This window comes from Engystomops pustulosus, chromosome 2 (genome assembly GCF_040894005.1).
Source record: "Engystomops pustulosus chromosome 2, aEngPut4.maternal, whole genome shotgun sequence".
NCBI lineage: Eukaryota > Metazoa > Chordata > Amphibia > Anura > Leptodactylidae > Engystomops > Engystomops pustulosus.
In genome coordinates, this window is record NC_092412.1 from 19,399,038 (window position 1) to 19,424,472 (window position 25,435).

The 25,435-nt window shown below is 43.3% G+C and overlaps 1 protein-coding gene across 6 annotated transcripts in view; it reads left to right on the forward strand.

Annotated features, from left to right (window-relative positions):
* Positions 1 to 24,158, forward strand: part of FCHSD2 (FCH and double SH3 domains 2) — a 144,472-nt gene extending 120,314 nt beyond the window's left edge. For 4 of the 6 annotated variants that reach the window (XM_072133879.1, XM_072133880.1, XM_072133875.1 and 1 more), the window contains 11 exons: positions 2,087 to 2,158; positions 4,896 to 5,012; positions 6,439 to 6,543; positions 11,856 to 12,017; positions 14,921 to 15,055; positions 17,372 to 17,455; positions 18,491 to 18,668; positions 19,398 to 19,618; positions 19,707 to 19,839; positions 20,748 to 20,839; positions 20,946 to 24,158. In XM_072133879.1, coding sequence (XP_071989980.1) covers positions 2,087 to 2,158; positions 4,896 to 5,012; positions 6,439 to 6,543; positions 11,856 to 12,017; positions 14,921 to 15,055; positions 17,372 to 17,455; positions 18,491 to 18,668; positions 19,398 to 19,618; positions 19,707 to 19,839; positions 20,748 to 20,839; positions 20,946 to 21,029 — 1,383 coding nt within the window. In that variant the 3' untranslated portion in view covers positions 21,030 to 24,158. The remainder of the gene's footprint in view (positions 1 to 2,086; positions 2,159 to 4,895; positions 5,013 to 6,438; positions 6,544 to 11,855; positions 12,018 to 14,920; positions 15,056 to 17,371; positions 17,456 to 18,490; positions 18,669 to 19,397; positions 19,619 to 19,706; positions 19,840 to 20,747; positions 20,840 to 20,945) is intronic. The other 2 variants (XM_072133878.1, XM_072133881.1) reach the window with 1 other exon arrangement.
* The last annotated feature ends 1,277 nt before the right edge of the window (positions 24,159 to 25,435 follow it).

Consider the following 25,435-nt stretch of genomic DNA (forward strand, 5'->3'; position numbering starts at 1 on the left):
AGGGAGCAGTATTATAGTAGTTATATTCTTGTGCATAGATACTGCCCCTTATGTACAAGAATATAACTACTATAATACTGCCCCTATGTACAAGAATATAACTACTATAATACTGCCCCCTATGTACAAGAATATAACTACTATAATACTGCCCCCTATGTACAAGAATATAACTACTATAATACTGCCCCCTATGTACAAGAATATAACTACTATAATACTGCCCCCTATGTACAAGAATATAACTACTATAATACTGCCCCCTATGTACAGGAATATAACTACTATAATACTGCCCCCTATGTACAAGAATATAACTACTATAATACTGCCCCCTATGTACAGGAATATAACTACTATAATACTGCCCCCTATGTACAAGAATATAATTATTATAATACTGCCCCCTATGTACAAGAATATAACTACTATAATACTGCCCCCTATGTACAAGAATATAACTACTATAATACTGCCCCTATGTACAAGAATATAACTACTATAATACAGTCCCCTATGTACAAGAATATAACTACTATAATACTGCCCTCTATGTACAAGAATGTAACTACTATAATACTGCCCCCCTATGTACAAGAATATAACTACTATAATACTGCCCCCTATGTACAGGAATATAACTACTATAATACTGTCCCCTATGTACAAGAATATAACTACTATAATACTGCCCCCTATGTACAAGAATATAACTACTATAATACTGCCCCCTATGTACAAGAATATAACTACTATAATACTGCCCCCTATGTACAGGAATATAACTACTATAATACTGCCCCCTATGTACAAGAATATAACTACTATAATACTGCCCCTATATACAAGAATATAACTACTATAATACTGCCCCCTATGTACAAGAATATAACTACTATAATACTGCCTCCTATGTACAAGAATATAACTACTATAATACTGCCTCCTATGTACAAGAATATAACTACTATAATACTGCCCCCTATGTACAAGAATGTAACTACTATAATACTGCCCTCTATGTACAAGAATGTAACTACTATAATACTGCCCTCTATGTACAAGAATGTAACTACTATAATACTGCCCTCTATGTACAAGAATGTAACTACTATAATACTGCCCTCTATGTACAAGAATATAACTACTATAATACTGCCCCTATGCACAAGAATATAACTGCTATAATACTGCCCTCTATGTACAAGAATATAACTGCTATAATACTGCCCTCTATGTACAAGAATATAACTGCTATAATACTGCCCTCTATGTACAAGAATGTAACTACTATAATACTGCCCCCTATGTACAAGAATGTAACTACTATAATACTGCCCCCTATGTACAAGAATGTAACTACTATAATACTGCCCTCTATGCACAAGAATATAACTACTATAATACTGCTCCCTATGTACAAGAATATAACTGCTATAATACTGCCCTCTATGTACAAGAATATAACTGCTATAATACTGCCCCTATGTACAAGAATATAACTGCTATAATACTGCCCCCTATGTACAGGAATATAACTACTATAATACTGCTTCCTATGTACAAGAGTATAACTACTATAATACTGCCCCCTATGTACAAGAATATAACTACTATAATACTGCCCCCTATGTACAGGAATATAACTACTATAATACTGCCCCCTATGTACAGGAATATAACTACTATAATACTGCCCCCTATGTACAAGAATATAACTACTATAATACTGCCCCCTATGTACAAGAATATAACTACTATAATACTGCCCCCTATGTACAAGAATATAACTACTATAATACTGCCCCCTATGTACAGGAATATAACTACTATAATACTGCTCCCCTATGTACAAGAATATAACTACTATAATACTGCCCCCTATGTACAAGAATATAACTACTATAATACTGCCCCCTATGTACAAGAATATAACTACTATAATACTGTACCCTATGTACAAGAATATAACTACTATAATACTGCCCCCTATGACACATAATGGTAGATGCTTCCCCTTGTGTGTCTGTATGTTCTAACCCGTTCCGTGTGTCTGTCTCTGTTTGGCTCCTCTTCCTGCGGTCAGAGTCTTAGCGCTGTTCCTCTGGTGGACATTGAACCTTCTCCTGTCAGTGCTATGAGAATTTCTCTAGCTAAGGTATAACCTGCCGCTCGCTCTGTGTCTTCCGCTTCCCATTGATCATGTGACTCCTCATTGTGATTTGTCATCTCCTTATATACAATGTTTGTAGATGTGCACCCAGATTGTGACCCAGAGCTTATGTCTGCTCTCTAGCGCCCCCTATTGTGGTTACCCCTCCATATCATAGGCCACGGTCCATCTGCTACCATTCAGCCGAGAGATGACATTGCCTGTTTTGTCTATTATATTTTTCCAATGGTTCCTTATACCTTTTTCATCCTGAGCCCCCTGATGCATGAAACTTAAAAGTTAGGACAAAACAGTAGAAAATCCTGGTGAGGCTACACACATAGCGGCCTCCGACCATCAATGCTGTGATCTGCTAAGATCTTAGGAATAAGGGTATGAAATCTCTACAGCGCCACCACTGGAGAAATGTGGAATTACATGGAGCACATTTAAAGGATTCTCCTATATAATCCATGCACTTGCCAGGTCCTTCTGATCTCCCCACTGACTGTTTCCCATCTTATCCCTTTAAGAGCCTGATTAGCAGTCATATTGGAAGCCACCCAGCTTTCCCAAGTCAGGAGAGGATAATCTGCTCCAGGACAGCACTTTGCACCTTTTTATTGTCCGGACACTTCCGGAGGGATTTCCATTGTCCGTGTCAGCTCTTTTCGCTCTCGTCTTCCTCTAACATTGTGCCGAAACGCTGAGGCTGCAGCTTGTGGCCAGACGCGGGGTCTTCCTGTTTACTCTGGAATATCTGTATCCTGATGAGGGGGACACGGCGGGAATCGGGGTGGGTGGGAAGTCAATCCAAGGACATGCAAATACTTCTCACAGCTGAGGGTTTGTTGCAATGTTTTTAACAATGATCAGCAGCACAACAGAACTGTTCCCTCTTTACCATTTGTTACAATGTATCAGTGTGGTAGTTCACAGAGGATTTACCTGTTCTGGATGCAAATGTAACAAAGCCTCAGCAGTGGGAGGTCTGATTTGGTTTCTGGTCTCTGTAATGTTCTCATTCACTGAATTACCCTTCCCCCCGGGGGGCTCTAAGGTGTAAGGTGTGTGTTTCCCCCATCTCCTTCCAGCCGGGGGCGCTCCGCTGGTTAATGTCTAGTACCCGGTGGTCTCGCTGCTGTTGTGGCCCCTCGTACCCTGCATGAAGCCCCCGCTCTCCTCTGTTATCTGACCCTTTTATGGGCTGCGAGAAACCAGGAAAAATATTGTTAATTCTGCGTGTTCCAGTCTCTGGCCAGAAATTGGTCCCGGTGTCAAGAGCGTGCGGAGCGTGCCAGGAGGAGTAACGTTAGGAATCTGCAGAGGGTTGGGGGCTCTGCACAACCCCCTCCTTCAATATTTACCATCTTAAAATGTACTCTAAAGAGAGAGGGGGGACTTTAGAATAAAGATGTTGATCCCTTCCTTGGAAAGCTGGGTGAGGACCAATACGGTTGAGCATTAGAGTTGCCAGACTTGTCTGCAGTCAGACATTGATCCCTTCCTTGGAAAGCTGGGTGAGGACCAATACCGTTCATCATTACAGCTGCCAGTGTTTGGTCGTTGATCTGTAAAGCTGGGTGGGGAACACTATGGCTGCCGTTACAGCCATAAGGAAAACGGAAAGCAAAACACAGATTGAAACCAGGCCCCAAAACACTGGACGCTTGTTACCAATCGCTTTAGATTGTTACATATGCGCACGGGACAAGCCCCTTCCCGTGATGGAAAGCAAGATATCTGTTAAAAATAACCTGATACTTTGCTAATAATCCGTCCAGACAAGAAGTTATAAATTTACAAGAAGTTTTAAAAAAAGGAAAAACGGAAACCAAAACGCAGATAGAAAATGTTCCTAGGATCATGTTCACACGGTGCGTTTTTATCATGTTTTGAGACGCAGTCTAAAGGCTTCCCCCGTGATCACATGTTGAGGTAACATTGCATTTCTATCATGTTTAGAAAAGCTGGGTGAGGACCAATTTGACTGCTGTTAATCCTGTAGGGTACCACATTGCTCTAGTCTGTGGAAAGCTGGATGACCAGTATAGCTACCCATTACAGCCATACTGTAAATATTTTGATCCATCCTTGGAAAGCTGGGTGGGGACCAATATGGCTGTCATTACAGCTGTTAAACATATAAGTGATTCAATGTTGATCCATTCTCTGGAAAGCTGGGTGTACACAAATATGGCTGCATTTAAAGCTGCTGCACATCTAAGGCGCTAGATGCTGATCCTTTCCTTGCAAAGCTAGGTGAGGACCAGTATGGCTGTGGTGGACAGTCCTGATTTACCACAATGCAATACTTCAGTCCTGGCACTGGGGGCGCTGTCGCTATCATTACTCTGGTCCATTTTAGTGTAATCACTCAGTTGTTTTAGATTCTTTATATTCAGGACTTCGGGAAAGCTGGGTGACTAGCTGTATGTAAGCTGTACTGCTCATCACCTCAGATGTAACTGAGACCACTATAAAGTGTCATTACTCTATAACCTACAGTTCTGCTCTAGATCTCTACTTGCTGTCAGTGGATATGAGTAATTTCTACAATAGCTTTGCTTGCTTGGGGGAGTACTGTGCTGGTTGCATGGCGCTGCTGCAATTAATCATGACTCATTAATGCACTGATGAAGGGGGCGCCCCCCGGTGGTGGTTACGGTGCCTTCGTTCATCGGGTCCTGGTATACAGATACCCCCCAGGGCTGAAGATTGATGTGTATATTCTATTCTGCAGAGTCGGCAGCTGGAGTCAGAGACGGGCACCACGGAGGAGCACAGCCTGAACAAAGAGGCGCGCAAGTGGGCGACACGGGTGGCACGGGAACACAAGAACATCATCCACAGCCAGCGGGTAGGTGTAGTGCCCAACCATAAGTTAACCCTGTAAGAGCTCTGGATTTAGCGGTCTACCCTCATAAAAGTTCTTGATGATCGGTCCCCCCATATACCAGTTCTGGATGTAGCGGCCCCCTCCTATACCGGTTCTGGATGTAGTGGTCCCCCCTATACCGGTTCCGGATGTAGCGGCCCCCTCCTATACCGGTTCTGGATGTAGCGGCCCCCTCCTATACCGGTTCTGGATGTAGCGGCCCTATCCTATACCGGTTCTGGATGTAGTGGTCCCCCTCCTATACCGGTTCTGGATGTAGTGGTCCCCCCTATACCGGTTCTGGATGTAGTGGTCCCCCCTATACCGGTTCTGGATGTAGTGGTCCCCCCTATACCGGTTCTGGATGTAGTGGTCCCCCCTATACCGGTTCTGGATGTAGTGGTCCCCCCTATACTGGTTCTGGATGTAGTGGTCCCCCCTATACCGGTTCTGGATGTAGTGGTCCCCCCTATACCGGTTCTGGATGTAGTGGTCCCCCCTATACCGGTTCTGGATGTAGTGGTCCCCCCTATACCGGTTCTGGATGTAGTGGTCCCCCCTATACCGGTTCTGGATGTAGTGGTCCCCCCTATACCGGTTCTGGATGTAGTGGTCCCCCCTATACCGGTTCTGGATGTAGTGGTCCCCCCTATACCGGTTCTGGATGTAGTGGTCCCCCCTATACCGGTTCTGGATGTAGTGGTCCCCCCTATACCGGTTCTGGATGTAGTGGTCCCCCCTATACCGGTTCTGGATGTAGTGGTCCCCCCTATACCGGTTCTGGATGTAGTGGCCCCCCCTATACCGGTTCTGGATGGATGTAGAGGTCCCCCCCCCCCCCCTATACTGGTTCCGGATGTAGTGGTCCCCCCTATACCGGTTCTGGATGGATGTAGAGGTCCCCCCCCCCTATACCGGTTCCGGATGTAGAGGTTCCCCCCCCCCCCTATACCGGTTCCGGATGGATGTAGAGGTTCCCCCCCCCCCCCCCCCTATACCGGTTCCGGATGGATGTAGAGGTTCCCCCCCCCCCCCCCCTATACCGGTTCCGGATGGATGTAGAGGTCCCCCCCCTATACCGGTTCCGGATGTAGAGGTTCCCCCCCCCCTATACCGGTTCCGGATGGATGTAGAGGTCCCCCCCCCTATATGTGCTGACTGTAGGGACCCCGTAATCATGGAACTAGCACAATGTAGAGGCACAATGTAGAGGTGGATGTAGAGGTCCCCCCCTATACCGGTTCCGGATGGATGTAGAGGTCCCCCCCCTATATGTGCTGACTGTAGGGACCCCGTAATCATGGAACTAGCACAATGATCCCTCCACATCTGAGCTGATGTCACCCCCATAGCTAGAACATTCAGATGACCAGGATTAGTGATGTGATTCTCCGTCTTCTTCCCGCAGTTACTTGATGATCTGGAGTGTCAGAGCACCCCCTCATCAGAGACGGGGCGCCTGGAGCTGGAGCTGAGGATCGAGGAGGTGAAGGAGGGCATCCGCAAGGCAGAGGTATCATGTGACCGGGTCATCTACACTCCCACAATGCACTGCTCCTAGATAAAAGTAAACCTAAAGTGAACACAAATTTGAATGCAGCTTTAGATGTGATTGGAGAACAATAGAACTGAAAAATCTTTAGAAGATACAGACTACAGCCAGTGTTATGTATTGTCCTTGGTTAGATGTGTAATCACACCTTTTTGTGTGGTGTTTGTAGCAGCAGGACTGTGATATATTCCAGGACAGTAGCTTCTACAAGTAACTTCTTACACTGCTGTGCCCTGTGCTCTCTGCAGCCAGTGATCGGTATTGTCCCTGGAGAGAGGTGTAAATATTATCTCATGTATGTTGTAAGTAGCAGCAGGGCTGTGATATATGGATTTATATTCTAGGTTCTCCAAGTGCACTGAAGGCATGGCCTCACACTGCTGTGCTCTTGGCTTTCTCCATTGCACAACTCCACAGCATCTCTCCTCTGCTGTGAATAGGTGCTTTATCAGACTGCAAACAGATGCAGCTGTGAAGCAACTCAGCAGCAATGCAGAGAAATAGGAGCACAGCAGTGTGAGGACAGTCCCTATTGCCACAGTCCTGAAATATAAACTCAGGTGTTAGTAAAAGGATTGTCAAATATGAATTTATATTCCAGGGTTGTCGCTTCTCCAACTCTGCCTCACACTGTTGTGTTCTGTGCTCTCTACTTCCAGTATTGGGTATCATCCCTGGAGATCTATTGTAATTATACCTTTGGGTATGTTGTTAGTAGCAGAAGGACTTTAGCATTGCGGACTGTCCTCACACTGCTGTGCTCTTATTTCTCTGTATTGAGGTGCTTCACAGTCACTTCTGTCTGATCAGAGAAGTACCCAATCACAAATCTGCTAAAGAACCCCAAAGGGGAAGGGCTGTAGTGTAATTCAATGGAGAAAGCTAAGAGCACAGCAGTGTGAGGACACGTCCCCAATACACTTGGAGAAGCCACAAACCAGGAATATTTATACATATTTCATAGTCCTGTTGCTACCAACACCATACACATAGCAATGATTACACATCTCTCCAGGGACGATAGCCAGCACTGGCTGAAGAGAGCACAGGGCACAGCAGAGTGAGGGCACAGCAGAGTGAGGGCACGACCGCAATACACTTGGAGGAGCTACGTTCTAAAAATATTAATACATATTTCACAGTCCTGTTGCTACTAACACCATACATAAAGCAATTATTACACATCTCTCCAGGGACGATAACTAACACTGATGCAGAGAGCACAGCAGTGTGAGTACAATCCTGCAATATAAATCCATATATCACAGTCCTGCGGCTACTAACAGCATAGACAAAGGTCTGATTACACATCTCTCCAGGGATAATACATAACACTAGCTGCAGTGTAACCCCCTTTGCTCCCCGAGCCATATCTATTATCCCATATAATGAGCCATTGTATGAAATTATAAGTTGGAGCCTGAAGTGGTAATTATATCATTTCCCGCCATAAACGTTTTATTAGAGGTCGCCCGGTTAGCTGCGTTGTCGCTTTGTTGTAATTTACGGCTCTGGCTGTGTAAGTCGTGCCCCCCCCCCCCCCCCCCCATCCCCCGGTGTCTCAGAAGACGCTACATATGTCTCCTTATACTTCACTTTAATTAAATTTTAATTAACACTGTTACAAATAGAACTAATTATTACCTTGTGTCGGGAGCGCAGTCATGCTGGAGCGCAGTGCGAGCAGCTGCGGGGGAGGCGCATGTAGCCCGCTGCCTCTCCTGCCCACCGCCCCTTTAAATGTACCAAAATCTAGAATCTACAAAGCCGTCTGCTAAAACACGCTGAATAATAAGCAAAATACAAATAAAGATACAAAACTTTAGTGTTATGAATAAAACTGATTTCTTTTGTTCTTATGTTGTTATGTGAGTGTTCTCCTAGCGTGACCTCTGACCCCTCCCTGGCAGCGCTCTCTCTATATTTCACACTTCCTAGAATTAGCCTTTAGGGGATACTGCAGGGTTTTTAATCACCTAATGTAATATTGTTCACATCGTCCTGGGGAATATTAGTGATCTGCCGCAGCTCCCCCAGGAGTGACAGAGCAAGTTCTCAGATGTTACTGGCGGATGTAGTCACGCACCAAGTTACTCCACTCATTTGGGAGATAAAGGGGGGTGTGATTTCTGGGATACGAAGTGCAATTATCCCTACAGTAAGAGAGATTGTTAGTTACATAACCTATTGTCTACACCGCCCAAGAATATAACTACTATAATACTGCCCCCTATGTACAGGAATATAACTACTATAATACTGCCCCCTATGTACAAGAATATAACTACTATAATACTGCCCCCTATGTACAGGAATATAACTACTATAATACTGCCCCCTATGTACAGGAATATAACTAATATAGTACTGCCCCCTATGTACAAGAATATAACTACTATAATACTGCCCCCTATGTACAAGAATATAACTACTATAATACTGCCCCCTATGTACAAGAATATAACTACTATAATACTTCCCCCTATGTACAAGAATATAACTACTATAATACTGTCCCCTATGTACAGGAATATAACTACTATAATACTGCCCCCTATGTACAAGAATATAACTACTATAATACTGCCCCCTATGTACAAGAATATAACTACTATAATACTGCTCCCTATGTACAGGAATATAACTACTATAATACTGCCCCCTATGTACAAGAATATAACTACTATAATACTGCCCCCTATGTACAAGAATATAACTACTATAATACTGCCCCCTATGTACAAGAATATAACTACTATAATGCTGCCCCCTATGTACAAGAATATAACTGCTATAATACTGCCCCCTATGTACAAGAATATAACTACTATAATACTGCCCACTATGTACAGGAATATAACTACTATAATACTGCCCCTATGTACAAGAATATAACTACTATAATACTGCCCCCTATGTACAAGAATATAACTACTATAATACTGCCTCCTATGTACAGGAATATAACTACTATAATACTGCCCCCTATGTACAGGAACATAACTATTATAATACTGCCCCCTATGTACAGGAATATAACTACTATAATACTGCCCCCTATGTACAAGAATATAACTACTATAATACTGCCCCCTATGTACAGGAATATAACTACTATAATACTGCCCCCTATGTACAAGAATATAACTACTATAATACTGCCCCCTATGTACAGGAATATAACTACTATAATACTGCCCCCTATGTACAGGAATATAACTACTATAATACTGCCCCCTATGTACAGGAACATAACTACTATAATACTGCCTCCTATGTACAATAATATAATTACTATAATACTGCCCCCTATGTACAGGAATATAACTACTATAATACTGCCCCCTATGTACAAGAATATAACTACTATAATACTGCCCCCTATGTACAAGAATATAACTACTATAATACTGCCCCCTATGTACAGGAATATAACTACTATAATACTGCCCCTATGTACAAGAATATAACTACTATAATACTGCCCCCTATGTACAAGAATATAACTACTGTAATACTGCCCCCTATGTACAAGAATATAACTACTATAATACTGCCTCCTATGTACAGGAATATAACTACTATAATACTGCCCCCTATGTACAAGAATATAACTACTATAACACTGCCCCCTATGTACAGGAATATAACTACTATAATACTGCCCCCTATGTACAAGAATATAACTACTATAATACTGCCCCCTATGTACAGGAATATAACTACTATAATACTGCCCCCTATGTACAGGAATATAACTACTGTAATACTGCCCCCTATGTACAGGAATATAACTACTATAATACTTCTCCCTATGTACAAGAATATAACTACTATAATACTGCCCCCTATGTACAGGAATATAACTACTGTAATACTGCCCCCTATGTACAGGAATATAACTACTGTAATACTGCTCCCTATGTACAAGAATATAACTACTATAATACTGCCCCCTATGTACAAGAATATAACTACTATAATACTGCCCCCTATGTACAAGAATATAACTACTATAATACTGCCCCTATGTACAAGAATATAACTACTAGAATACTGCCCCCTATGTACAAGAATATAACTACTAGAATACTGCCCCCTATGTACAAGAATATAACTACTAGAATACTGCCCCCTATGTACAGGAATATAACTACTATAATACTGTCCCCTATGTACAAGAATATAACTACTATAATACTGCCCCCCTATGTACAGGAATATAACTACTATAATACTGCCCCCCTATGTACAGGAATAGAACTACTATAATACTGCCCCCCTATGTACAGGAATAGAACTACTATAATACTGCCCCCCTATGTACAGGAATATAACTATAATACTGCCCCCCTATGTACAGGAATAATAATATAATAATAATAATAATTCTTTATTTATATAGCGCCCACAGATTACGCAGCGCTGCACAAGCATATCAAAATTGGTCCTATAACTACTATAATACTGCCCCCTATGTACAGGAATATAACTACTATAATACTGCCCCCTATGTACAGGAATATAACTATAATACTGCCCCCCTATGTACAAGACTATAACTACTATAATACCGCCCCCTATGTATAAGAATATAACTACTATAATACTGCCCCCTATGTACAAGAATATAACTACTTTAATACTGCCCCTATGTACAAGAATATAACTACTAGAATACTGCCCCCTATGTACAAGAATATAACTACTAGAATACTGCCTCCAATGTACAAGAATATAACTACTATAATACTGCCCCTATGTACAAGAATATAACTACTATGATACTGCCCCTATGTACAAGTATATAACTACTATAATACTGCCCACTATGTACAGGAATATAACTACTATAATACTGCCCACTATGTACAAGAATATAACTACTATAATACTGCCCCTATGTACAAGAATATAACTACTATAATACTGCCCCCTATGTACAAGAATATAACTACTATAATACTGCCCCCTATGTACAAGAATATAACTACTATAATACTGCCCCCTATGTACAAGAATATAACTACTACAATACTGCCCCCTATGTACAAGAATATAACTACTACAATACTGCCCCCTATGTACAAGAATATAACTACTATAATACTGCCCCCTATGTACAAGAATATAATTACTATAATACTGCCCCCTATGTACACATACACACGTACACATACAGTAGATTTGTGCTATAGGGGACGAATATTTGTCGGCCATGACAGTGAGTCCTGATATTCTGGACGCTGATGTCGCTATTTTCTCTGCTGTAGATCACAAAGTTGAAGGCAGAGGCGCGGCTGGACCTCCTGCGGCAGATCGGGGTGTCGGTGGACACGTGGTTGAAGAGCGCCATGAACCAGGTGATGGAGGAGCTGGAGAACGAGCGCTGGGCCAGTCTACCCACCATGATCAACAACGGATCCTCGCACCTGGTACAGTCCCTGGGGGTTTTAAAAGGGCACATTCACCTTTACCTCGATAATTATTGTGTGCGGGGAATGAGTACGCTTTAAAAATGGGCATCTATAAAGGTTATAGTTTATATTTATACTCCAGTCACATCCAAAGCTGCACTTACACTTCAGCAGTCTGCCGCTAAGTTTCTCAGTGTCAATAATTAGTTGTGTACACAACTGCAGCATTACAGCTAGTGTTCTCTTCTGTGATAATGATAAACCAGCAGGGGCAGCAGTGAGACGTGAGGTCGTGCAGCTCTGGATGTGACTAGAGGATTAGAGAGGCCATCCAAGTTCCAGGTCAAGAAAAAAGAAAGTTGGGGGCGAGTGGAGGATCACTGGTCTAATGCTGAATAGAGAATGTGCTGGATCTACTTATACATGTTCTATATCATGTTGTTACCTTACATTCAGTCTCACATTAATCAGGTTTCTCCAGCGATTGTCACCCACCGCACTCCCCTGCGTCTCGCCCTGATCTCCCGGTGACGGCAGCAGTGACCAATGTCTGTCACCTCTCCAGCTGGCACCGCACTGGCATGCTACAGAGCTGCACTCACTATTCTGCTGCTGGTGCAGTCACTGTGTACATACATGACATTACTTATCCTGTACTGATCCTGAGTTACATCCTGTATTATACTCCAGAGCTGCACTCACTATTCTGCTGCTGGTGCAGACACTGTGTACATACATAGCATTACTTATCCTGTACTGATCCTGAGTTACATCCTGTATTATATCCCAGAGCTGCACTCACTATTCTACTGCTGGTGCAGTCACTGTGTACATACATATTACTTATCCTGTACTTATACTGCAGAGCTGCACTCACTATTCTGCTGCTGGTGCGGTCACTGTGTACATACATGACATTACTTATCCTGTACTGATCCTGAGTTACATCCTGTATTATACTCCAGAGCTGCACTCACTATTCTGCTGCTGGTGCAGTCACTGTGTACATACATGACATTACTTATCCTGTACTGATCCTGACTTACATCCTGTATTATACCCCAGAGCTGCACTCACTGTTCTGCTGCTGGTGCAGTCACTGTGTACATACATGACATTACTTATCCTGTACTGATCCTGAGTTACATCCTGTATTATACTCCAGAGCTGCACTCACTATTCTGCTGCTGGTGCAGTCACTGTGTACATACATGACATTACTTATCCTGTACTGATCCTGAGTTACATCCTGTATTATACCCCAGAGCTGCACTCACTATTTTGCTGGTGGTGCAGTCACTGTGTACATACATGACATTACTTATCCTGTACTGATCCTGAGTTACATCCTGTATTATACTCCAGAGCTGCACTCACTATTCTGCTGCTGGTGCAGTCACTGTGTACATACATGACATTACTTATCCTCTACTCATCCTGAGTTACATTCTGTATTATACCCCAGAGCTGCACTCACTATTCTGCTGCTGCTGCAGTCACTGTGTACATACATGACATTGCTTATCCTGTACTGATCCTGAGTTATATCCTGTATTATACTCCAGAGCTGCACTCACTATTCTGCTGCTGGTGCAGTCACTGTGTACATACATGACATTGCTTATCCTGTACTGATCCTGAGTTACATCCTGTATTATATTCCAGAGCTGCACTCACTATCTGCTGCTGGTGCAGTCACTGTGTACATACATGACATTACTTATCCTGTACTGATCCTGAGTTACATCCTGTATTATACTGCAGAGCTGCACTCACTATTCTGCTGCTGGTACAGTCACTGTGTACATACATGACATTACTTATCCTGTACTGATCCTGAGTTACATCCTGTATTATACTCCAGAGCTGCACTCACTATTCTGCTGGTGCAGTCACTGTGTACATACATGACATTACTTATCCTGTACTGATCCTGAGTTACATCCTGTATTATACCCCAGAGCTGCACTCACTATTCTGCTGCTGGTGCAGTCACTGTGTACATACATGACATTACTTATCCTGAATCTTATGAGTTGGGGCGCAGGTGAACCCACCTCCTCTGGCCTCCCTTTCTTATGCCCCCCATGTTATGTACAGTCTGCTGCCCCATTTACTTTTGAGCTTTGGGATATTTCTCCTTGTGGTTTTCCTTTCTCGCTTTTCGTTGGCAGCTGAATAGTTCTAAGATTTACACTAGGAGTGAAGTTATATGGGAAATTACAAGAATGTGATAAGTCACAGCCAAGGTGAACAAACCTTCCCGACCGCTCCGCTGCAGACTTGTTCTGGAAATCTGGGACCATAAACATCTAGAAATTGAGAAGAAAGTGTGATAACTATTCAGAACATTGTATAAAACTTGAGTCGCTTGTAGGTGGAGGGGTATTGGAGTTAGGGGTAGGGTCATGCAGTGTCCGGGTTGTCCTATAGAAGTGGCCCCCTAGGCTTGGTCGGTGGCTGTACCTACTAATTATCAATGGTGACTGCTGACAAATATTAGAGGGGATCCCTAACCATCTATTCTTCAAGTTATGAAGGGGACAAACAAGCTGCAGACCCCCCTGTTCCGTAATGTGGTTGAGGTCTGTCATTGACCCAGTTGAACCCACACAGAAGATTTTAGTTCTTAGTTCAGAGTCCTCCTGATTTTGGTTTGTGCCACCCCTGTCCTCAGGACATCTGTGGTATTGCAGTTGATTCACTTGTACGGAATGGAGCAGAAATTGTAGACCAGATCCAAGAGAAGTTGCTGTGCCCTTCTAGAACGTCAGTCGGGCAGTAGGAAGAGGGATACCCATAAATCCATTTTTTGTTGTTCTAAATCTAAAAATATAATTTTGTGCCAATCGTTAGACTCTTAGGACTTTTTCCCGACTGAGGTCCGGATTAACAGAATGACATTTGTGTATTTTGTGCAGGGGAACGCGGACCTGGACAGGGATGACGGCGAGGAGCTGGAGGACAGCATGGATGCCTTTGATGACAGCAGCTCCAGTCCTTCGGGGACCTTGAGGAACTATCCGCTGACCTGCAAGGTCATCTACTCCTACCAGGTGAGGAGATGGTTGGGGCACCAGGCAAGGTCTAGTAGCGACACGGGGCAAACCACTTGGTGAGGGCACCATACCATGCATGGAAAGAGGGGATCCAGGTGTACTCACTGTTCTAATGTGATCTAATGGATGGACTCTGCTAACTCAGTCCTTCTGAGGAAGGGAGTGCTGCACAAGGGGTTAATGGGATTGTCCGGAGGTAAAACATGGCTCCTTTCTTCTAAAAAAACAGCGCCTCACACCTGCCCATGGTTTGTGCTGCTATTACAGCTCAGCCCATTGATTTCTATTCAGCTGAGATGCAAACCCTGGTCAGGTGTGGAGCGATGTTTGTCAACCTCTGGTCATCACATTTAAAGGGACATCACAAGACTAGGGATATAACGAGCAGTGTATCTGTGTGACATCACATGACCAGGGATAACAAGCCGTGCACCTGTGTGACATCACAGGACCAGGGATATAACGAGCCGTGCACCTGTGTGACATCACATGACCAGGGATAACAAGCCGTGCACCTGTGTGACATCACAGGACCAGGGATATAACGAGCCGTGCACCAGTGTGACATCACATGACCAGGGATATAACGAGCCGTGCACCTGTGTGACATCACATGACCAGGGCTATAACGAGCCGTGCTCCAGTATGATATCACATGACCAGGGATAACAAGCCGTGCACCCGTGTGACATCACATGACCAGGGATATAACGAGCCATGCCCCTGTGTGACGTCACAGGACCAGGGATATAATGAGCCGTGCACCTGTGTGATATCACATGACCAGGGATATAATGAGCCGTGCACCTGTGTGACATCACAGGACCAGGGATATAACCAGCCGTGCCCCTGTGTGACATCACAGGACCAGGGATATAACGAGCCGTGCCCCTGTGTGACATCACAGGACCAGGGATATAACGAGCCGTGCCCCTGTGTGACATCACAGGACCAGGGATATAACGAGCCGTGCCCCTGTGTGACATCACAGGACCAGGGATATAACGAGCCGTGCCCCTGTGTGACATCACAAGACTAGGGATATAACGAGCCGTGCCCCTGTGTGACATCACATGACCAGGGATATAACAAGCCGTGCTCCAGTATGATATCACATGACCAGGGATAACAAGCCGTGCACCTGTGTGACATCACAGGACCAGGGATATAATGAGCCGTGCTCCAGTATGACATCACATGACCAGGGATAACGAGCCGTGCCCCTGTGTGACATCACAGGACCAGGGATATAACGAGCCGTGCCCCTGTGTGACATCACAGGACCAGGGATATAACGAGCCGTGCCCCTGTGTGACATCACAAGACTAGGGATATAACGAGCCGTGCCCCTGTGTGACATCACATGACCAGGGCTATAACGAGCCGTGCTCCAGTATGATATCACATGACCAGGGATAACAAGCCGTGCCCCTGTGTGACATCACAGGACCAGGGATATAACGAGCCGTGCTCCAGTATGATATCACATGACCAGGGATAACAAGCCGTGCACCTGTGTGACATCACATGACCAGGGATATAACGAGCTGTGCTCCAGTATGATATCACATGACCAGGGATAACAAGCCGTGCACCTGTGTGACATCACAGGACCAGGGATATAATGAGCCGTGCACCTGTGTGACATCACATGACCAGGGATATAACGAGCCGTGCACCTGTGTGACATCACAGGACCAGGGATATAACGAGCCGTGCACCTGTGTGACATCACAGGACCAGGGATATAATGAGCCGTGCACCTGTGTGACCTCACATGACCAGGGATATTTAACAAACTATGCACCTGTGTGACACCTCATGACCAGGACCGGTGTTTCTCCACTAGAAGTCAGATTCCTATAAAATGACAGCAAGCAGAGATCTAGAAAACTGTGAGGAATTGGTACAGAAACTATATTAGAAATTTTATATCTCTATTACACAAACAGTTTTATTTGATGAAAGTGGGCAGCCCTTTTAAGCACTTAACCCCAAAAGGGCCCTGAATGGCAGAGGGCCAAATCCCAGACTTTTCTATCCTGGGTGGCTAAACCTGGCTACACGGCAAGGATCTCAGCAACTTGGCCATCTCAACTTCCCATGTCTTCCCATGTTTATTCCTCCATCCACATAGAAAGTCCTGGTTCTATTTAAGGTTTCTTAGATCTTGAGTTGTGGTAGAGATGAAGGAAATAACAGTATGAGAGTCCGATAACAAGATGGCGCCACGAGGCCAGGGGGTCGCGGGGTCAGGAAACGGGGCCGATAAGCTCCTCAGTATAAAGACCCCTCCTCTTCTGTGTCCTGCAGGCGTCTCAGCCGGACGAGCTGACCATCGAGGAACATGAGATGCTCGAAGTCATAGAAGATGGAGACATGGAAGACTGGGTCAAGGTAGGGGCCAAGATTTATTCATTGTTTGTCTTTATAATTTGTGGAGAAGCTTTTTGTAGATCCTCAAAATACAGACAAGGAAAGGAAAAGGGGTAAATCCCCCTCGGATATGTCCAGTCCTCAGAGGACGCAATGATTCTTGCGTAGTTATTCCAAATTATTTTTAACCTGTCGCCCCATGTGGCAGTAAGCAGAGATGAGTCAGATGTTACCTGAGATGAGTCAAGTTTAGTGACTTTAGGGGGAGGAGCACTTCAGACGGATTTATCTTTGGTTCTACAGCAACTAAAACGTACTCCTGGTGTCATTTTAAATATAAGAATCTCATCTCTTAGACAAACTTTTTTGGTTCTGTGAGCTACAAAACCAGAGATAGACCTAGGAGGGAATAAGGTCTTTATCAGCAGCTCATGGTCCAAACTACGACCTCAACTCTCTGTAGAACCATGTTTCAAGGTTTTATAGAACCAGAGATATTTGGCGTTGTAAGTAACGCGCCCCCAGCAGCCTCTAAACGTGACTCCTCTGAGGTAAAATGTGACTCTTTTCTGCTCACGGTCACATGATTTTGAAGATTTTTTTTTTATATACTTGCATACAAATTCAACTTAAGAACAAACCTACAGAACCTATGTTGTACGTAACCCGGGGACTGCCTGTATATGTATATATATATCATGGGGGAAATTTCACACAAAAGAGGAAATCTAGAGAGGGCATCTTATCACCTTTCTGAGGGGTAAAAATGGATGTCATATTTATAATGATTTGATGATGATGATGCCGGTTCTTCTCCTTCTGTCACAAATTTACCTTTGCGAAAATCCCAACCTTTAGGGGAAAAGTAATGTACATTTTATAAAATATTTTTTTCGTAGTAGAGTGTAGAGCCCTTATTGCTTCTTCCATGAGAAGGTTGTATCTATGAGAAGCATCTATAGTCCGGATGGTGTAATCCGCTGTATATAAGTTGTCGAGGGTCTTCTCCTATCATTTCTACCACTGAGGGGGGGGGGTCTACTGTTTTCCAAACAGGCGAGAAATAAATCGGGACAGATCGGCTACGTTCCAGAAAAATATCTCCAGTTCCCTACATCGAACAGCCTCCTGAGTATGCTGCAGTCCCTGGCCGCCCTAGACAACCGGTCACACACGTCCAGCAACTCAAACGACGCCGAGATGGCCTCCGGGAGCATGAACGGCGACACCAGCGGTAACTATCCAGAGCTGTGCATGACTGGGATAAAAGGGGTTGGCCACTTTACCTCATGATTTTGTATTGTGCGTGTGTGTGTGGGGGGGGGGGTGGATATTCCAATATAATTAAACTTTATTTAAAGGGGATGGCCATTTTACCTCATGATTTTGCATTGTGCGTATCGGGGGGGGGGGGGGGAGGGGGGAGGGTTCGGATATGAGGTAATTTACCAATATACATCTAGTAATAGTTCTCCATCACTTTCCTGATATGTAAAGTGAAGCCTCCGGTCTTTTACCTCATCATTTTACTTCATGTCTTTTACCTCATCAGTCAGACATTCCTGACCATAAAATGGCGGCAGATGGAGGGTCATGTGATCTCTTCCTTGATCATGGACAGTTATGGATCACATGACCCTCCATCTGCAGCCATTTTATGGTCAGGAATGTCTGACTGATGAGGTAAAAAACAGGAGGCTTCATCTTTCATATCAGGAAAGTGGAGCAGAACTAGTAATAGATGTATATTGGTAAATTACCCCATATCCCTCCCCCCTACACTTACACACACATTACACAAACATGAGGTAAAATGGCCAACCCCTTTAAATAAGTAATTCTTTGCCCATCCTTTTTATTTAGTTTTGAAGTATCGCGTCACCTTTAAGACCAGGGAATGAAAGGCTTCGTCGACAATATTTTAAAATCTTTCCTCATCCCCTCCTTCTCCTCTCGCCCCCAGTGTGTTTTGTGAAAGCACTTTACGATTACGATGGCCAGACAGAAGATGAGCTGTCCTTCCCAGAAGGGGCCATCATCCGCATCCTGAACAAGGAGAACCAGGACGATGACGGGTTTTGGGAGGGGGAATTCAATGGGCGCGTTGGCGTCTTCCCCTCGGTGCTGGTGGAGGAGCTGAGCGGCTCGGAGAATGGCGACACGCACTGGATGGAGGATATTCCGGTATGAGGAGGAGATAGATGGGGCAGGGGGGGATCTACCAATAGGAACAATACTTTTATTTTTGTGATTTGTTTCATCTTCATTGTAGGTGTCCCCGTCCCCGAAGCCACAGAATTCTCTCCCACCCCTCCCTCTGTATGACCAGCCCCCCACCAGCCCCATATTCAGTCCGGACAAGAGGAGCTCCCTATATTTCCCACGGTCCCCTTCGTCTGTGACAGGTAAGATATCTCCTGATGGAAAGTAAAAGTGTGGAAAATGTTAGTTGCAAAATTGTTGTTTTTTTTAAAAGAAATCTGCCATCAAATCCAATACAATAAACATTTCCTCATAGATCACGGAACCAGATTGTGGTAATCTACATATATTTGATATTCATGGCCTTCTTCCTTCTAAATCAACTTTCTAAATTATGCTAATATAACAGAAGGGCTTCCCGTGGGGCCTCACTATGCTGTAGTTTCACAGGCTGTTACACTGTCTAACCCCCTTCCGTGCTTCGTCAGCAGTGAAAATACAGCAGGAAGTTCTCGCTGCACAAGTGCTGGGGGAGGGGGTTGTAACCTGACAATTTGTAAAGCCAGATCAGTAAGGAGCTCTGGTAGCCCCTCGGGATAATTTGCATCATTTTAAAAGTTGATTTTAGAAGGAACGAGGCCATAAATAACAAATATAAGAAGATTGCCACAGTCTTGGTGCCTGGATCTATGAGTAAGTGTCACTGGTTTATCAGGATGGATTTTCGTGTTAGATTTTTTGTTTAGAACCATTTTTACATCTACTTTTTTATTTTTACACTTTTGGTGTTGTGTTTATGGAGACTGTTTGTGTATATGTATATAAGCCATGAATTTTATGCACAAATTTTTTATTTGCTCTTGAAACCCTTTATTATATTTATTATATTTATTTAAATTCGTCTGTTATTTTTTTTATTTTTTATTCTCCTTTTTGTTTTAAGAAAAAAAAATTGAATATTTTTTTTCTTTTTTCTTGAAAGTATCAAATCCATATTTCTGACTTGTTTTTCTTTCCTCAAATTTAGATCCATAAATTTTTTTTGGCAAAAGGTAATAATACACTGATGTATAAATGTGGCTCATCTTTTGTGATCTTTCCCTTTCTCTAGAAAATAATCTAAATCTAGAATCGCCGTCTACGTCGCAGCCTCCGCGGATCCCCACCGCCCCCGCCGATGGATATCAGGGCAAGTTACGGCCGGTGAGAATTTTTTTTTGTTCATCCAATTAAAATTTTTTAAAACATTGAAAAGATGGATAAAGAATTAATCAAAGTTGTAATTTGCAAATTTTTTTTTTTCTTCCAGGTGCGAGCGGCTCCACCTCCCCCGACACAAGCTCACCGGCGCCCCCCAGAGAAGACAGAAGATGTGGAAATTACGTTGGTTTAACAACGGCATCCAGTATCTTTACATTAGTCACGGTCCAAATGAGTCATTTGGGCACTAAAACTTTTCTGCACCTTGTGCATATCCAGACCCTGGAGGATGGGAGACAACGAGATACAACATATCTGGGGCATTTTGTGCCTTTTTTTTGTTTTAATTTTTGTTTTAATAATTGTATATTAGCCTCCCTTATCAGACACTAATGGGGGGTCTAAAGTGCAATCTGAGAGAATGGAAGGATCACAGTAGTTTGTTCAGAGCAGAAGCCCCGCCCCTGAGGAGCACAGGTCTCCCTGACTTAACTTTACCTCTGTTTTCTTTGGTTTATTTATTTTTTTTCTATGGTCCAGTTTGTTTTGGGGGTTCTTGTGTTAGGCCATGTTCATGGTTTTTGCAGGTTTGTGGTGCGGTTTAGAAAAATCTCTTCCACAGAAAAATTTTTACTGCAAATTCACCACCAGTTGAATTGGTGCTGAATCTGCTTCAGTGTTCAAATGTGCATAAAGAGCCAACATTTTCCACTTCAGTGCTTCAATACAGGGGTGAGAGAGCAGCGAATAAATAAAGTAAAGCAAATTTAGTGGAATTTTCTAATTTTTAGAATATATTTTACTACCCATAACCAACCAATAGTATAGAAGTTGGACATTTTGAATTAACACCAATAAAATTTAAATTTAGAAGAATTTATATAAATTTAGGTTTTTTTGCTATTCCTATCTCTAAACATTTTGAGAAAAAAAAAATAGAAATAACTAAAAATGAAAATATTTTTAGTTATTTTTCACCACTCTTCAATATCTCCCCATAGTAATTTTTGCTGTTAAATATTATTGGTTGATTATGGGTAGTAAAAAAAAAAAAAAAAAAATTTCTTGTGAAAAATATGAAACATTTCAACCCAAAAATTAGTTTTCTTTATTTATTTGTGGAATCTCGTTCTCCACTGCTGCGCGGTTGGCACTTGCACTACTTGTCGTGTCCCGTGGGTCATACCATGTGGCCTTTGTTATAGGGTGGGATTGGGCAGTTTTTCCTGTTGTTAACCCTAACACTACTGTGATCCGACCATAAAGTTGCACCTAATAGGGAGGGGGCAATAAGAGGTGCCTCCCCCAACCCCCCAACTCCCGTGCAGAGGCTCGTAGCAAGTCCTCGTATAAAATACTCCTATCATATGTGTTAGTACAGTATATTACTGTGTTCATAGGAATGTGTGAGAAACAAAAATATCCGGTTTCTTCATTGATCTGTATATTGATAAGTTCTCCGCTGATCCCCCGCTTCCACCTCGCGCATAGCACGGCCGGCGCATTGCAGCGCAATTCCCCGATCTGCTTTGTCCGCGCTATGGAAGGGGGGGTTATATAAAGGGATTTAAAGGGGCTGGATCCTCTCATTACTACCCCGGCAGACATTACAAAAAATAAAAATTAAAAAAAATAAACAAAATTAAAAAATAAAAAAAAATGTAAAAAGTTCTATATAGAGATCTATATAATATGCTGTAAAACCTATAGCTGAGGACGTCTCGTCAGTACGTGATCATCAGCGTTACTAATTCATCGTACTAATATTTACACAGCAGCTCGTGTAGTCATAGGATCCGCGGGGGCGGCGACTGATGTATCGGCCAATCCTGTACTGTTTAAACCGTATAAGGGAAAATTTTAGAGGTAACCATTGTTTCCCCCGGAAGAAGGGAAAGTCAGATTATTTTTATTTTATTTTTCGGTAGACCATTACTTTTATGTATGGCAGCTAATTTTTTGGTGGATTTGTTGCCTTTAAGAGAACCTGTCACCTAATCAGGACTATTTCTCTCAATCAGTCCCATTATCCTGCCCCCTTACCCCCTGAATTTAGAAAAAGGGAGCTTACTACAATCTTTTTAGCTGGTGACTTTGGGAAGAGAGAATTTGATAGATTCTGTAGAAGCTTTGTTTTACAATGTTCTATCCCAATTGGTGACAATTGTCCGGTAACGTATGAGGTGAGGGTCATCTTATGTCTCTGAGGTGACCCTTATTCTTGGTGGTCTTGGTAGACTTGAGTATCCTGAAGCAGGAGTCCTCCTTTATTTCCTTAGTGTCACTAATGGCTAAATTTGATTGTCCAGTCTCTTACTTGTAATGGATCAGCCCAACAAAATGGCCGCCACCACTGGGCGGAGCCAGCCAGGTCCTCAATCCTAATTGCTGAAATCCCAAGTAAAAATAGTCTATATTTAGAGCAGAATTGTTCCTACTGAATGATTATCGGGCGACTTTTAACTCTGTAACGAAAATTCTAAGCAGAATTCTAAAATTCTGAATAGAACAATCCGTGAATGCGCTAATTTTCCCTCCGTATTTCCGCCTCCTGTCTCATATATTCTGTAAATTTCATTTCAAAGTGAAAGGACCCGTATCTGTAGGAACTTGCGCCATTGTTGAGCCATTGTTACCACCGCCTATCGCGTGCAGATGTTTCCGTTGAACGCTGTTCAGGTGCTTGTTACTTGTATCTTCTTTGAAGATTCCTTTATACCACCTCCCCCCCCCCCCCTCCCCTCCCCTAAAATCCCGCCCCACTTCAAGGGGCGCCTCCCAAATGTCTAGAAATATTATAAGCAGATGTTATTTAGCTTTTTATTAAGAAACAAAATATCCGGACGCCGTTTATCCGCTTCTTTCCGAATCGGCAAAGCAAAAAGAAAACCATTGGTCCACAAAAAAAATTGACATTTTGGAAATGGCCGCCTCTGATGGGTGTATGAAAAATTTTTTAATTGCGCTTTATTATTTTGTTTGCTGGCTGGGGGTAAGGGACGGGGGAGGAGGGGGGGGGGGTCATAGTTTGGCTAGTTTATTTTTTTATTTTTCATACCTGTAAGTGTTATCTCAAAAAAACATTCTGAAGAAAATAAAATCCGTGTTGAGCTGCTAATTTTATTTAACGAGAGAGTTGTACAAAAGCGAGAAAAGAAAGGATAAGCCCCTCCTCCTTGTAACTTCATATTGGACCTGATTCCATAGATCACGTGTACAGCGCCGGTGCAGAGCCAGCGGGGGGCGTCTTCCTGCTTTGTATTGGCTGTAAAAAGTTTGTATTTATTATGTATAAATTGTTGAATAATTAAAAAAACAAAAAGTGGATTATACCAGATTCTTGGTTTTGTCTGGTTTCTGTGTGGGGGCATCAGTGGGGTGCCTAAGGGGGCTGAGCAGATTGTACACAGTGTCCTATCTGCAGGCACCATGATATAGAGCAGGAGGAGCAGCACAAATTGTACACAGCGTCCTATCTGCTGGCAGCATGTTATAGAGTAGGAGGAGCTGTGCACATTGTACACAGTGTCCTATCTGCAAGAAGCATGTTATAGAGCAGGAGGAGCAGCACAAATTGTATACAGCGTCCTATCTGCAGGCAGCATGCTATAGAGCAGGAGGAGCAGCACAAATTGTACACAGCGTCCTATCTACAGGTAGCATGCTATAGAGCAGGAGGAGCTGAGCAGATTGTACATAGTGTCCTATCTGCAGGCAGCATGTTATAGAGCAGGAGGAGCAGCACAAATTGTATATAGTGTCCTATCTGCAGGCAGCATGTGATAGAGACAATATGAGTAACACAACAGAGAATTATGGGATTTCTCTTGAGCGCTCGGTGAGTTTATGGCTCCGATATGATTGATGTGATGGAACAAGTCATTACCTGCAGCCCCCAGACTCATATTCATCAATACATGAAAAATTCAGTGATCCCACGAGGCTACATTCTCTACAACACAAAAGAAATTCTCTACACGTTCTCCGCGGCCCGGGGGCAGGTGATATTGTCACAGAGCGTGTGCTGAACCCATTCATAGGGACGGGTGTCAATGCCCAAAACATCACCAATCTGAATTATAGATGGAGCCGGCCGGATGTGGGAGGAAGGGGACTGCACGTCATCATATAGGACCACAATCAGGGAATAACCCAGTGATGCTATACAGACACCACCATGACCCAAACACAGATCCTGGTCCGGAATGTGGATGTTTCAGTTCCCTGGATTTCCTGGGGTCCTTTGTTCGAGATCCAAATCTTAAAGTAGTTACGATTGTTTCCTGCTCCGGAGGACCTGTCCTGTCCTGCAGCCCTTTGAGTTGAATGGACGTGGTGTAATACCTCATTTCCCCTGCGGGAGTGCTGTAGCATAACCTTACACTTGCTGCTAGGTTTCCCTGTGGCTTACATCTGGTTATTAGGGTCTCGGTAGATCCCAAGTAGACGAATAAAAGGGAAAGAACTTCCTTTTCCCTCCAGCATTTGTAGTTTTCTCCTTTTTACCCGTTTTATTCTCCCGACTTAAAAACCGTAAACTAAATAAATAACAACCTCCATTAACCCATTGTTTCCACGCGATATCCCATCCACATTACA